General features: G+C 49.7%; 1 protein-coding gene and 1 pseudogene across 50 annotated transcripts in view; both read left to right on the plus strand.

Moving 5' to 3' along the window:
* SLC12A3 (solute carrier family 12 member 3) overlaps positions 1-15,445 on the plus strand; it is a 65,872-nt gene that overhangs the window by 27,034 nt on the left and 23,393 nt on the right. For 38 of the 50 annotated variants that reach the window (XM_074027014.1, XM_065537092.2, XM_065537093.1 and 35 more), the window contains 4 exons: positions 1,287-1,398; positions 6,625-6,711; positions 9,487-9,622; positions 11,530-11,597. In XM_074027014.1, the coding sequence (XP_073883115.1) occupies positions 1,287-1,398; positions 6,625-6,711; positions 9,487-9,622; positions 11,530-11,597 (403 nt within the window). Of the gene's footprint in view, positions 1-773; positions 1,399-6,624; positions 6,712-9,486; positions 9,623-11,529; positions 11,598-15,028; positions 15,268-15,445 lie in introns of those variants that run through there. The other 12 variants (XR_012428854.1, XR_012428856.1, XR_012428858.1 and 9 more) reach the window with 3 other exon arrangements.
* On the plus strand, positions 13,046-14,165 carry LOC102139988 (small ribosomal subunit protein eS24-like; annotated as a pseudogene).

A 15,445-nucleotide genomic window follows, 5' to 3' on the forward strand; every position in this document is an offset into this window, starting at 1 on the left:
TGTCTGGCCTCTAGTTTTTTGGTTATAAAATGGGAAACTTTGAGAGAAGAGCTGAAGTCGCCATAAGATGGAATCTTCTGACTGGATGGCCCTTAGGGGCACAGGCAGGTGATATAAATGGGGAAATGGGCAGTGCCCAGGAAGGCTGGAGGAATATTTTTCACTTCACAATGAAAAATTTCCCATTAAAAAAAAAAAAGTGACTTTCAGCTTTATTCCTGCTACCTTTGATAGAGTCACAGATAGAAAGAAAATATCTTTGCTCCAATGGAACGAATCCTATTAATAATTGCCAAAATAGGCTGAGCACTTACTACCTGCCTGACAGGGAATTCCCTACCTAATGCAGTCCCCAGGTAGGAGCTGTCATGATTAACTCCCCTTTATAAATAAGGAAACTGAGGCACAGAGGATTACAAGGTGATATGTGACAGCTAGTCCTTGGTCTTGTGTGGAGAGACAACAGAGAGGGCTGAGGGCTCCCACACGCTGGTCAAATATTCACTCTTCAAGAACTGCCAATGACCTGGATTCCTCGACTTTTATGGGAAACTCCTCAATTATGAAATGACAACTTTTTTTTTTTTTTAGTTCTTTTTGAGATGGAGTCTCGCTTTGTCACCCAGGCTGGAGTGCAGTGGCGTGATGTCAGCTCACTGCAACCTTCGCCTCCCGGGTTCAAGCGATTCTCCTGCCTCAGCCTCCCGAGTAGCTGGGACTACAGGCACCTGCCACCATGCCCAGCTAATTTTTATATTTATTTATTTATTTAGATGGCGTCTCACTCTGTCGCCCAGGCTGGAGTGCAGTGGCGTGATGTCAGCTTACTGCAACCTTCGCCTCCCGGGTTCAAGCGATTCTCCTGCCTCAGCCTCCTGAGTAGCTGGGATTACAGGCGTGCACCATCAGGCCTGGCTAATTTTTTGTGTTTTTAGTAGAGAGAGGGTTTTACGATGTTGGATGTTGGCCAGGCTGGTCTCGAACTCCTGACCTTAGGTGATCTGCCTGCCTTGGCCTCCCAAAGTGCTGGGATTATAGGCATGAGCCACAGCGCCCGGACGCCAGCTTTTGTATTTAAATACACTGCACAAGCACAAATAAACCCTACCTCACAGAGCACCATGTGCAACTTGGGTTTAGTCAGGCTTGTTCATTATACAGATGGGTCGACTGAGGTCCAGCGAGGAGAGGAAGGGGTTTGCTAATGGCAGAGCGGGGCAGGAACCCACATAGTGCTCTGTCCTGAGTGTATTCTTGTCATGACTCACGGGGACTCTCCTTGCCAGGCCTCACCCTCCTCATTCCCTATCTCCTTGGCCGCAAGAAGAGGTGGAGCAAATGTAAGATCCGTGTGTTCGTAGGCGGCCAGATTAACAGAATGGACCAGCAGAGAAAGGCGTAAGTGCGGAGGGCTGGCCCCGGGCGACTGCAGGGACCAGTGCCATCTTAGCTTCACCCAGGACTGTTCCCCTGCCCCGATCCTCTGCCACCGCCCCCAGGTGGGCTCTGAGATTGTCCCAAAGCCCAGGGCCAGCTCTCTCCAGGCCATGGCAGTGGGCAGGGGCAGGAGCAGGAGCAGGTTTCTCTCCATTCCAGAAGTTGCTCTGGTTTCCTGCCCACTTCAATAAAATGCAGACGCCCTAGGCTTTGCTAGACAGGGAAGGGAGTTAGGTTGTAAAGTCACAAATCTCTGGGTTTGGACAACAAGAAGCATAAAAATAAGAAAGAAAAGGAATCTATTTTTTAATTGAAAGTTAAAAAAAGGCAAGAAAAATTGAAAAAAAAAAAAAGATAAAAAAGAAAAACAAATAACAAATCTCCAGGAGGAACTTGTATGAAATGAAGGATGGGCTGGGCCAAGGCAGTTGGATCGAGACCAACCTGGGTGACATGGCAAAATCCTGTCTCTATATTTTAAATTTTTACATATTTTAATATTTTCTTTTTCTTTTGAGACGGATTCTCACTCTGTCACCCAGGCTGGAGTGCAGTGACCTGCTCTCGGCTCATTGCATCCTCCGTCCCCTGGGTTCAAGCAATTCTCCTGCCTCAGCCTCCCTAGTAACCGGGATTAGAGGCATGTGCTACCATGCCCAGATAACTTTTTTTTGTATTTTTAGTAGAGACAGGGTTTCACCATGCTGACCTCAAGTAATCCGCCCATCTCGACCTCCTAAAGAGCTGGGATTACAGGTGTGAGCCACTGCGCCCGGCCAATATTTTAAATTTTTATATAAATATTTTACATGCATTAAAAAATTTAAATATATATAATTTTTTGAAACAGGGAAATGAAGGATGGAGAACATGTCTCCTCCTGAGAAATGAAGTAGGGGCTAGAATCCTTTAGGGCAGCAGTCCCCACCCCTTTTGGCACCAGGGACCGGTTTCGTGGAAGACAATTTTTCCACAGACTAGGGAGAGAGTAGTGGTTTTGGGATGATTCAAGCTTGTTACATTTATTGTGCACTTTATTTCTATTATGATTACATGGTAATATATAATTAAAAAATTATACAACTCACCATAATGTAGAATCGGGGGGAGCTCTGAGCTTGTTTTCCTGCAACTAGATGGTTCCATCTGGGGGTGATTGGAGACAGTGACAGATCATCAGGAGGGTTCTTGGCCCTCTAAGATCCTGCAAGAGGGTTCATGGCCCTCTAAGAGTCTAATGCCACTGCTGATCTGACAGGAGGCAGAGCTCAGATGGTAAAGCAAGCGATGAGGAGTGGCTGTAAGTACAGATGAAGCTTCGTTCACTGCCCTGCACCCGGTTCCTAACAGGCCATGGCTGGTACCTTTTGGCAGCCCTGGGGGTCAGGGGCCCCTGCTTTAAGGCAGTGTCCCCAATGCATGGGATGCAGGCTCTGGTGAGACAAGAGGTGACTTTAGTGGCCAGGGATTGAGGCAACAAATACCACTGGGTCTTTTGGTGAGAAGTCCTTTTAATTCTCCTCTAATTCTGGGGCTGATTCTGCAGAATGTCCTGGTTTAGCCTTGGCCTGTCCTTCCCTTTGGTAACCTGTGCTTGTCTCCCTGAGCAAGAGGAGTAGACTGCACACATGGGCTTGGCAGGCAATGGCATCTGGCCAGAACTTAGTGACCCTGGTTTATCAACATAGGTTTTATTGGTCACCTCTTCCTGGCAAGAGGTGCTGGTTTTCTGTTTAAAACTGTGATGTTTTAAATCCACTGGGCACAGTGGTTCTGCCTGTAAATCCTGGCACTCTGGCAGCAGGCCAAGGCAGGGGATTGCTTGAAGCCAAGAGTTTGAGACCAGGCTGGGCAACATAGTGAAAGCCTGTCTCTACCAAAAAACTTAAAAAAAATTAACTGAATGGTGGCATGTGCCTGTAGTCCTAGCTACTTGAGGCTGAGGCAGGAGGATCACTGAGCCCAGATCAAGGCTGCAGTGAGCTATGATTGCACCACTGCACTCTAGCCTGTGTGACAGAACAGATACTGTCTCTATTTTTTAATAATAAAAATAAAGTAAAATTTAAACAAATAGACTCATGATATAAAATTTCCCTTTGAAATGTATCTAAGTTTGGGCCAGGCGTGGTGGCTTATGCCTGCAATCTCAGCACTTTGGGAGGCCGAGGTGGACGAATCACCTGAGGTCAGGAGTTCAAGACCAGCCTGACCAATATGGTGAAACCCCACCTCTACTAAAAATACAAAAATTAGCTTGGCATGGTGGCATGTGCCTGCAGTCCCAGCTACTCAGGAGGCTGAGACAGGAGGATTACTTGAACCCGGGAGGTGAAGGTTGCAGTGAGCCAAGATTGCGCCACTGTACTCCACCCTGGGCGACAGAGCAAGACTCCATCTCAAAAAAAAAAAAAAAAAAAAAAAAAAAAAAAAAAGTGTCTAACTCAGAATGTGAGTTGATTTAAACAGAAAAGGAAGTAAATAGTGAGGCAGGTGGCACACAAGTATGGAGTTGACAGGTGTCGGCAGGTGGAATCGGGCAGCTGCTGCTTTGAGCAAGGTCAGGTGAGGTGGGAGATGGTAGGCTGGAGGTCGGCTGAAGGATGCAGACAGATGGGGTGGTTTGCCCAAAGTCATCCAGTTAATTAGCCGAAGAGAAGAACCCCTGCCCGGTCGCTAGTGTCCTTTGCAACTATCCTGGCTGTGATGCCCCAGGGTCATAGTAGGAGGGGATCTCCCGGCCCACACCACCCGGTCCTATGCCAGGATGGCCTCCCATGCTCCATTCTCTAGTCACCCACAGGTGAGTTAAGGGAAACCCAGCAATCTATTGCTTTCTCCTCACCCCCACTAAGAACTTCTCCCGGGAAAGCCCCTTTTCAGCAATGCTAAGGAAAGTGTTGCTTAGGAAAAGCAGCATTTGACTTCTCTGTGATCTCCAAAAAATAAATAAGATACGAGATTGCTCTGCAGTCTCTGCTTCCTGTGCTGGCTCTGAATGGAAGCTGGGTTCAGTAGGTTTGGTATAGCTCAAAGCTATGGCAGCCTGGGTCAACAGCATGCCCTTGGCGGGAGGGTTATGTAACCCTTCCTCTGCCTCCCTCTGTCCCTTGATGGGCCACATCCTCTGCTCTCTACATAATCCTGGGGCAGATCTATGCTGCCCTTGCCTAGGCAGAGCCCAGGCCTGCCAGCCTCCGCTGCTACTGCACACCAAGCAAATCTACCCACGGCTCTGCTTTCAAAATTTCACTCCCCAAGATCAGGGACCAGCAGCGGCTTGACTGCTAGGCCCCAGCCTGGTCCTCCAGGCTTGTCTCCCATTTCTTCCTCTCTCCCAGCACACTCCGTGCATCCCAGCCAGCTCCTCACTGCCCTGTTTCACCCCCTGCACCCTGATGCTTTCCCTCATTTTGACTGTTCCCCACCAACCAGTCCAGTGGTCCCTAACCAGGCTGGCACATCGGATTCACATGGGGCATTGCCAAAACCACGTCCTTCCCCGGGCTTCTGACTCAATGGTGGGCAAGGGGGTGGGGGAGGGCTCAGGCAGGTGTATTTTTTTGTTTGTTGGTTTGTTTTTGTTTTGTTTTTTGAGATGGAGTCTCGCTCTGTCACCCAGGCTGGAGTGCAGTCGAGTGATCACAGCTCACAGCAACCTCCGCCTCCTGGGTTCAAGTGATTCTCCTGCCTCAGCCTCCTGAGTAACTGGGACTACAGGTGCCTGCCACCATACCCGGCTAATTTTTTTTGTATTTTTAGTAGAGATGGGGTTTCACCATGTTAGTCAGGATGGTCTTGATCTCCTGACCTCATGATCCGCCCACCTTGGCCTCCCAAAGTGCTGGGATTACAAGTGTGAGCCACCATGCCCTGCCAGTTGTATTGTTTTTTGTTTGTTTGTTTTGAGATGGAGTCTCGCTCTGTTGCCCAGGCTGGAATGCAATGGCACAATCTCAGCTCACTGCAACATCCACCTCCCGAGTTCAAACAATTCTCCTACCTCAGCCTCTTGAGTATCTGGAATTTTAGGTGCATGCCACCACACCTGGCTAGTTTTTGTATTTTTAGTAGAGATGGCATTTTGTCATGATGGCCAGGCTGGTCTCAAACTCCTGACCTCAGGTGATCCATCTGCCTCAGCAAGTGTGTATTCTCAGGTGTAATCTCAGCACCCAAAGTGCTGGGATTACAGGCTGAGCCACCGCGCTCAGCAGGTATATTGTTTTGAAGGCTCCTTGGGTGATTTCAGTGTAGACCCTCCCCTGCCCCACCCGCTTTGGCCTGTAACAGTCCTACCCCTCATTCACCATCCAGCCAGATTGCCACCTCTGCGAAGTCTTCTCTGATGGCTACACACCACAGTGGGCTTCTCCTTCCCTGTTAGATGCAAAGTCAGCGCCGTCTGTCTTGCTACTCCTGGTTCTGTACCTAGTTTCTTGTGTGTTATCTTTGCTTCCTCAGCCACTCTAGAATTTCCTTTATTCAACTTTCCTATCCCTTAGACCTTTGTTACTCAAAGTGTTGTCTGTGGACCAGCAGCATTGCATCCCTGGGAGTGTATTACAAATGCAGAATCCCAGGCCCCACGCCAGACCAGCTGAATCAGAGTCAGCATGGTAACAAGATCCTCAGCAGCTGCGTAGACATGTGAAAATTTGGGGTGCACTGGTACAGAGATGGCCACCAGATACTTGGGAAAGTCTGGTCAATTACTTTTCCGTTTCACTTGTCATCATCTACCCCATTTTATGGGTATTCATTTCCTGTCTGCCCCTACCCCTATGTTCCACAAAGGCAGGCTTTAATCTGTTTTCCTCACTGCTATGTAGTCAGTAGGTGCTCAGTAAAAATGAGTTGAATGAATGAATAAATTTTTAAAATTCTCAGGCTGGGCATGGTGGCTCCTGCCTATAATGCCAGCACTTTGGGAGACCGAGGCAGGATCATCTGAGGCCAACATGGCGAAACCCTGTCTCTACTAAAAGTACAAAAATTAGCCAAGCACGGTGGCACACATCTGTAATGCCAACTACTTGGGAGGCTGGGGCATGAGAATCGCTTGAACCTGGGAGGCAGAGGTGGCAGTGAACCGAGATTGCACCACTGCACTCCAGCCTGGGAGACAGAGCAAAACTCTGTCTCAAGAAAATGTAATAACAATAAACCTCTCCATGTGTCCTCCAGGATCATTTCTCTGCTGAGCAAGTTCCGACTGGGATTCCATGAAGTCCACATCCTCCCTGACATCAACCAGAACCCTCGGGCTGAGCGGTAAGTTCTGTTTTGTGGCTTCCAGGCAGAAGGGCCAGCTGTATGCCTGAAGACCCCTCTGCCGGCTGCCCCCTTTTTCCTGGATAAGCTGGGAGCAAGGGGCTCTCCTCCAAGCCCTTCCTAGATGTGTCAGAGGGCACAACTTCTGCAGTGGCTGTGGCCAGGGCATGTCCCCTCCCTGGGGCTGAGGGGACCCTGGGCAAGGCCACTGCAGCCCCTGACGTTGTGTTAACACATTGGTGCTGGGAGTGGGGAAATGGTGAGTGACCTGGGCAACAGCTTCCTTCCTCCTTCCACGCGAGGGCAAGAGCACAGACTTTAAGCAAACCCCTGTGTGAATTTGTAGCAATGACCAATGGTAGGTTCAGCAGGGGCTGTTTGCTTTCCAAATGGTATAACTTCATCTTCTTCAAATAAGACACTTACAAATGGGATTTGCATTTAGTCAATCAGTGTGCATGAGGTTTTCCAGGACTCTCTCCTCACTAAAGTATGTCTCCTCCTGACCTCCTAGCCCTAACTTTTCTCTTACATCTCCCAGCCATAATGATGTCCCCCACGGACAGGGAAGGAAATCAAGACAAGCGGAAAGGAGCTATGTAATAGTCATGGATACATTGGCTCCAACCATTTGTTAGGAGCTGTGCTCGGTGCTGCAGAGGCAGAGATGAGGAATCTGCAGCCCCATCCTCCAAGCATAGCTGCAGGCTGGTGCATGCCAAGGGCAGTCGCAATGCTGCAGAGACAGATCAGGGTGTCAAGGAGAGTAGGGTTGTCTCTGTTGGTGGAAAAGCAAAGCCTTGAGAAAGGCTGGCCTCGATGATCAAAAAGAGATGGGTGAGATCTTCCAGGCAGAAGAGGCAGCAGGAGCAACATACAGACCCCATCTAGCATCTGATATTTATTTATTTATTTGTTTGTTTGTTTATTTGTTTATTTATTTATTTATTTGACAGAATCTTGCTCTGTCACCCAGGCTGGAGTGCAATGGCACGATCTCAGCTCACTGCAACCTCTGCCTGCCAGGTTCAAGTGATTCTTCTGCCTCATCCTCCCGAGTAGCTGGGATAATGGCGCACGCCACTGTGCCCAGCTAAATTTGGTATTTTTAGTAGAGACGGGGTTTCACCATGTTGGCCAGGCTGGTCTCAAACTCCTGACCTCAGGTGACCCACCTGCCTTGGCCTCCCAAAGGGCTGAGATTACAGGTGTGAGCCACCACGCCCAGCCTAGCATCTTATTTAAAAATCCCCTCCATTGACCTTTCATCTGCCTCCAGCTCCTGGACCATTTCTCTCCTTGGCACAGCCAGACTCCAAGATGTTTGCACTTTGTCGACGCCTCCTCCCCTCCCCTAATCTTCTTGCTCCCAACCCACTGCCCCCGCTGTCTGAGACTACTCTTGCCAGCATCATCAGTGACCTCCACGTTGCCACACCCACGGAGTTCGTTTCTGTCCTCTCTCTCCACCTTTCAGCTGCACTCGACAGTGATCCTTCTTAAGATCGTGCTTCTTTTGGCTTCCAAGACACACCCTCCGCTGGTTTCCTCCTGCATCAGGGGCCCTTCCTCCAGTTCCTCTGCTGGCTCTTCCTCCTTGACCTCACTTGCCCTTGCTGGCATCCTTGGGGTTCGGCCCTGACCCTCTTCCCTTCTCTCCCTTTACTCTGTCCCAGGTGAGCGCATCCATCCCTGTGGCTTCAGATAGCAGATGGCATCATCTGAATGCCGATCAGCCCTACATCTCTTTTTTTTTTTTTGAGGCAGAGTCTCACTCCATCACCCAGGTTGGAGTGCAGTAGTTCCATCTCAGCTCACTGCAACCTCCGCCTCCCAGGTTCAAGCGATTCTCCTGCCTCAGCCTCCTGAGTAGCTGGGATTACAGGCGTGTGCCACCACACCTGGCTAATTTTTGTATTTTTAATAGAGATGGGATTTCATCATGTTGGCCAGGCTGGTCTTGAACTCCTGACATCAGGTGATCCACCTGCCTCGGCCTCCCAAAGTGCTGGGATTACAGGTGTGAGCCACCGTGCCCGGCCCCAACCCTAAATCTCTATCTTTAATGATGTGAATCATGTCGCACAGAAGACCCACCAGCAGCTTCTGGTCTCTCTTGGAGCAGATAGGGAAGCCCTGCCCGACTAGGCCCTCACTGCCTGCCTGTCCTCACCTCCTCCCACCCTTCCCTGCACTCACCTTGCTCCAGCACACAGGCTCCTTCACTGCTCCTCATATGAGCCAAACACGCTCTGCCTCGGGGCCTTGCACGTTCAGTTCTGTTCGCTTCAGCACCCCCTGTCCCGTGCACAGCTGGCTTTGCAAGGACAGACTTCCTCAAGTCCCACAAGGGCCTTCCCCACCCGTTATTCTTTGTCCCAGTACTTGGTTGTCCCTTCATAAAGCTTCCACTTCACATTTATTTACTACTTGCTTATTACCGTGGCTCTGTGAGGACTGGGGACACAATCTGATCTGGTCACTGTTGTGTAGGATGGAGCCTGGTACAGAATCATGCCCTGTAAATACCTGCTGGATGGTCGAGTGGGTCGCAGGTCAGTGGTTGTGAACAACTTGTGAAAGTCCAGTTGGATGCCAGACCCAGCCTTCAGAGCTGAATTCAACATGGAGGCTACTTTGTAAATGGCACTGTCTGATGGGTTTCAGCCTGAAAATGGGAGCTGTGGCACCACTGCCAGCTCCCTGCAGGGACCTGGCACCCCTGGAGATGGGGTTATCATCTCAGCCGGCCTCAACCCACTCTCTCGTCCCCAGCACCAAGAGGTTTGAGGACATGATTGCACCCTTCCGTCTGAATGATGGCTTCAAGGATGAGGCCACTGTCAACGAGATGCGGCGGGACTGCCCCTGGAAGATCTCAGATGAGGAGATGAGGAAGAACAGAGTCAAGGTGGGGGAGAGGGGTGGGGGTGGGAAACACAACACATCACTGGGTCAGGGACGGGTGTCCCACATGTCTTGAGCTCCCCCAGCCCCTCCCCTCGATCCTCCACCCTGCCTTCCACTCCGGCCCCTGAGGGATCCTCAAACCACAGTCGCTTAGGCTGCTGAGTAACCTGGCTGTGGAGCTCAGTGCTATACTTCACCTGGGAGCCTGGTCCTGCCAATCTTGAGTGAGCTCTGGCAGTGGGCATGACTGCCCAGAGTCCTCCTCCCTCTCCTCCCCACTTCCTCTATGCCGAGTGGAAGAGATTCCTGAGACTCATGGTGACGGCCAAGGTATAATCTGTCCTGTTAGGCCAGGCGTGGTGGCTCACCCCTGTAATCCTGGCACTTTGGGAGGCCGAGGCAGGTAGATCACTTGAGGTCAGGAGTTCATGACCAGCCTGGCCAACATGATGAGACCCCATCTCTACTAAAAATACAAAAAAAAATTAGCTGGGCATGGCAGGTACTTATAATCCCAGCTACTTGGGAGGCTGAGGCAGGAGAATCACTTGAACCTGGGAGGGAGAGGTTGCAGTGAGCCAAGATCGTGCCGTTGCATTCCAACCTGGGCAACAGAGTGAGACTCCGTCTCAAAAAAAAAAAAAAAAAATTGTCCTGTGTGCCACCACAGCTGCCTGACCTTCCCTGCTTAGCCTCTATAGACCCTACCCTTGCCACAGCTCAGAGCCATGGTGCCCTTTCCTGGACAGCACCTTCAGAACTCTAAGGGCTAAGAGAGGGTGTGGCCTCCTCCTGTAGCCGTGCTGTGACCGTGTCAAGGTGGAGTGGGCTCTGGGAGTGCGGGCGATGGGGTCAGGGGGCGGGTCCCACTTCTACCCCCAGTGTCAATCATTCTCCACCACGAGAGATTTTACCCCCTGGGGGACATTTGGCAACCTCTGGAGACATTTTTGCTTGTCACAACTCGGGGGTGGGGGTTGCTACTGTCAGGCAGTGAGGAGAGACCTGGGATGCTGCCAGACATCCTATGATGTGCAGGACACTTCCCACAGCAAGGACTTGTGCGCCCCAAATAACTATAACTACAGTGCAAGGTCTAGAATCCCTTACCCAGGTGAACTCCCTTCCCCTCGGTCTCCTGGTCTCCAGGATAAGGCATCCGTCCATGATCAGTGCCTGCGTGTCAATCATTTCTGAACAATTTGAGATAGGCCTTGGGTTGGAAGGAGTCTCCCACCCCCAACCCAGTCCCACTCAAGCTCGGGGGACTTCCCTAATCTGTCAGCCCTGAGACCCCGCCCCAAAGGGCCCACGCAGCCATCTGGCTCTTTGGAAAATGCTGAATAAAACCTCATGTTTGAAGGAGACCTTCCAATACTCTGTTACAGAAGAAGTGGGGCGACCTGTCTCTGCTCCTAGCTCACCTGTCTTTTCTAGAGTATTTTTCATGTACCAGGCCCTCTGCCAGGTGCTTTTCCATAGGTTGTCTCATTTGATCCTCCCCAAATTCCCCTGGAGAAGGTACCATCATACCCATTTTACAGATGAAGACAATGAAGGCCAGGGAGGCAACCTGACTTGTTCAAGTTCTCTCTGCTACGAAATGTGAGAGCTGAGATCTGAACCTAGTAAGGTGTTCTTTCTTCCCTCTACCCTGCTGGTTATGGCCATAAAGTCAGGCAAGGAAAAACCACGGAAGGCTTCTTGGCGGAGGTGAGCTTGGTGCTCCATTACTCTGAGGGTCCCCTTCTTCCTGGAGGAAGGAGAGTCTATACGAATTCATGAGGCAGGAGAGTCTACAAGTAAATCGTTAATCCAGTTGAAAATATTAACGAGGCCATGGACGTGGTGAAGGGTCGAGTGACCTTGAGGATATGGGAAGTGACTACTCGACTTTCTCCTGCCCAGTCCCTTCGGCAGGTGAGGCTGAATGAGATTCTGCTGGATTACTCCCGAGACGCTGCTCTCATCGTCATGTAAGTAGTACCTGGCTGGTGGGAGGACCAGTCTGTCAAGAGTCAGGTGTCTTAGCTCTGGGAAGGGGCTCAGCGGGGGCACCACAGAGGACCCGAGCCTTCCCCTGGGAAGCAGAAGGGCCAAAGTTCCCATAAACATAGCCCTGGTGATTCTCAGCACGTGGCTGGGTCTGAGCCCGGCCTATACCTGAGCTCCAGCTGGCAGAGGTCGAGGGCCTCATGTGTCCCAGGCATCAGTGACCGCCCCTTGTCATTGCTTTTTCCTGTTGGCTGCCTTTTCCTACCAAATTTCACTTGGCAAAGAGGGAACCCAGCTCTTTCCAGAGGGACATTGACTTCTGGTTGTTCAGGAATCACTTGGCCCTCCTTGGCTATCGGCCATTCCCAACTGATGTTGGTTCCAAGCCTGAGCAACAGAAACAGAGGCCTACCCCAGCCCTGGCTCTTCCTACTGGACCCATGTCCAGTTCTGAGCCACCCCTGGGGTGTGTTAGCCAGGGCTGAGCAAGCAGAATGTGGGATGGAAGTGACATCTATGCACCTAAGGTCTCAGGGTGGCTCTGCTCTCTCTGAGGCCTGTAAGAAGAACATGATCAGCCAGGCACGGTGGCTCACGCCTGTAATCCCAGCACTTTGGGAGGCTGAGGCAGGCGGATCGCCTGAGGTCAGGAGGTCAAGACCAGCCTGACCAACATGGAGAAACCCTGTCTCTACTAAAAATACAAAATTAGCTGGGCATGGTGGCACATACCTGTAATCCCAGCTACTCGGGAGACTGAGGCAGGAGAATTGCTTGAACCTGGGAGGGAGAAGTTGCAGTGAGCCAAGATCGCACCATTTCACTCCAGCCTGGGCAACAAGAGTGAAACTCTGTCTCAAAAAAAAAAAAAAAGAAAGAAAGAAGAAGAACATGAGCAGCCAAGCCCTCAGCTCAGGGGACAAGGGGTCTTTGCCAAGGCAAGTAACTGGCCTCTCCTGCATTTCCTGGGGGCCAACCACCTGGGAATCAGACAGAAGGGATCTTTCGGCTCTGGTGGTGCAACCCACTCCTAGACCTGTCATCATCTACCTGGACTGAAGATGCCAGGTTCTGCAGAACAGCCGAAACGTCCGTGGACTCTGCTTGTTCATATCCTGAAGCTAGGATCAACTACACAATTTGCAAGGCCTAGGACAAAACGAAAATGTGGGGCATCTTGCACAGAATATATTAAGAAGGTCAAGATGTGGCCTTCCCTTTCAAAGCAATCTCCCTTACATTCTCACATAGGATGTATGGAATTTGTTTTTTAAAAAATCTCATGGTGGTGGAAAGGAGGAGGGGTGGGGGTTCAACACAACTGATGATAGGTTGTTCATTGATGTAGACAGATGATGATGTGGGCATGAAACTTCAGGGTATCATTTTTCAACATTCACCTGTTTCAACGTTTCCATAAATCTGCAAAATGCGTCCTGCCTTGGAGAGCAACCACAAGTGCCTCATCAAGCTTGCTTTTCTCTGGCAAGAAGGTCCCCAAAAACCTGTCACCACACGCTGTTCTAGGAAGATGTGCTCAGATAGGAGGGATCCTTCAGCTCTGGTGATAGAACCCATTCCCAGACTTGTCACCATCTGATCTGGACGGCAGATGCCAGGATTTAAGGATCTTAGATTCATGAGAGGAGACCTCAGAACAAGTGGTCCATTGAGGGTGATAAAAGCAATTCAAACTTATGTTCCCACTACTTCTGTTGCTTGAGTACTATATAAGTTGCATGCATCCCTCACTGCTGTGTCTGGAATACCCTCTTTCAGGAGAGCACCGGCAATGTTTCTTTTAGGTAGTGTAAGTGCCCCTTTGAGAAGATCAAAACAGCAAATGGGTTCAGACTGAAAATGGCCAATGGCTTCTAGCAGATAAGTAGATAAAGCTTGAGGATATGCATCCTCCTAGGTCTCACCAAACGCTAGCAGCTAAGCAACCAGTTTGGAGACCTGACCTGGAGGTTTCTGGACCTCCAGTCTGTCTTAAGATGTCCATGAGGGTTTTTCCTCCCTGGCTGTCTGAGGATTGACCGCCATCACGAATGAATCAGTAAGTATCCAAACTAGGAAGGTCATGACCAACTGACTACTTCAGAGGAAACAAATGGTCATCTATGTCCTTCACCTGGGAAGGCAACAATACCTGAGATAGAAATTCAGGACAAACTAGCCAAAATGTACAAGACCACACTGAATATCATCTATGCATTTGGATTTAGAACTAATTTTGGTGGTGGGAAAACAACTAGCTTTGGCATAATTTATGATTCCTTGGATTATGCAAAGAAAAGTAAACCCAAACATAGACTTGAAAGACATGGCCTGTGTGAGAAGAAAAAGACCTCAAAAAAACAATGAAAGGAACGCAAGAACAGAATGAAGGAAATTACGGGGACTGTAAAGGCCACTGTTGGTGGCAAAAGGTGGGCTGGAGATTGGATCACAGCCAAAGGAGTAAAGGGGCGGCAGTGATGTTATCTGCGGCCATTGTGGATTTTCTACAAGAAGATTAATAAACTAAAAACTCTCACGTGAAAAAAGATGCCCAGGAGAATTCAAAAGGCACTAGCACCAATTACTCTTCATTGACAGGACAGAGGTAAAATTTTTGCTTTTACCAGTTAGCGGAATTTTGTCACCAGGAGAGTGGTTCAGGCAATTAGAAACGTGCTTGGGGCTGGGTGCGGTGGCTCACGCCTGTAATCCCAGCACTTTGGGAGGCCAAGGCAGGTGGATCACTTGAGGTCAAGTGTTTGAGACCAGCTTGGCCAATATGGTGAAACCCCATCTCTACTAAAAATGCAAAAAATCAGCCAGGCCTGGTGGTGCACACCTGTAATCTCAGTTACTCGGGAGGCTGAGACAGGAGAATTGCTTGAACCTGGGAGGCAGAGGTTGCCGTGAGCCAAGATCGTGCGACCGCACTCCAGCCTGGATGACAGAGCTAGAATCGTGCTTGGATAATACTCAAACGCTACTTCTATACACTAAAGCAGCTTTCAGGAATCATGTCTTAGAACATTCAGGCTGGTATAGCAAAATACCATAGGCTGGGCTTATCAATAACAGAAATGTATTTCTCTAGAGGCTGGGAAGTCCTAGATCGAAGCTTGGTAAATTCAGAGTCGGAGGCAGGGCTGCTTTCCTGACTCATGGATGGGCCTCCTTGCTGTGTCCTCACTTGGTGGAAGGAGCCAGGGAGCTCTCTGGGGCCTCTTTATAAGAGCTCTAATCCTATTCATAGGTCACAGGGCTCCACTCTCATAACCTCATCATCTCCCAAAGGCCCCACCTCCTAAAACCATCACCCTGGGGATATGGATTTCAACGTGTGAATTTTGGGGGGACATGAATATTCAGACTGTAGCAAATGGTTCTGACTTATAGTTTCTGTTCTTCCCAGTCACTGCCTAGGTGCCAGTAGACAGTAGAGCATGCAGAATTCTTCGTGATTCCTAATATCCTATGCAGTGTGCAAACCCTTCTTAGCAGATGAGTGTAAGAGCACAGAAGTCTAACAACAGACCAGAAACAGACCATTGTCAGTCTGCCCCTGGGACACAGTATTCCTCATGCCCTGATGTCCCTAATGCCAGTGTGTGCTTTATTTATTTTTTAAAGAATGATTGCATTTATTTCTCAGATAGTGATATAACTTTTTTTTTTTTTTTTGAGACAGAGTCTCACTCTGTCGCCAAAGCTTGAGTGCAGTGGTGTGATCTCAGCTCACTGCAACCTCCGCCTCCTGGGTTCAAGTGATTCTCCTGCCTCAGTCTCCCAAATACTGCTACCTTACCCGGCTAATTTTTTGTATTTTTAG

Source organism: Macaca fascicularis, chromosome 20 (assembly GCF_037993035.2).
Source record: "Macaca fascicularis isolate 582-1 chromosome 20, T2T-MFA8v1.1".
Lineage (NCBI taxonomy): Eukaryota > Metazoa > Chordata > Mammalia > Primates > Cercopithecidae > Macaca > Macaca fascicularis.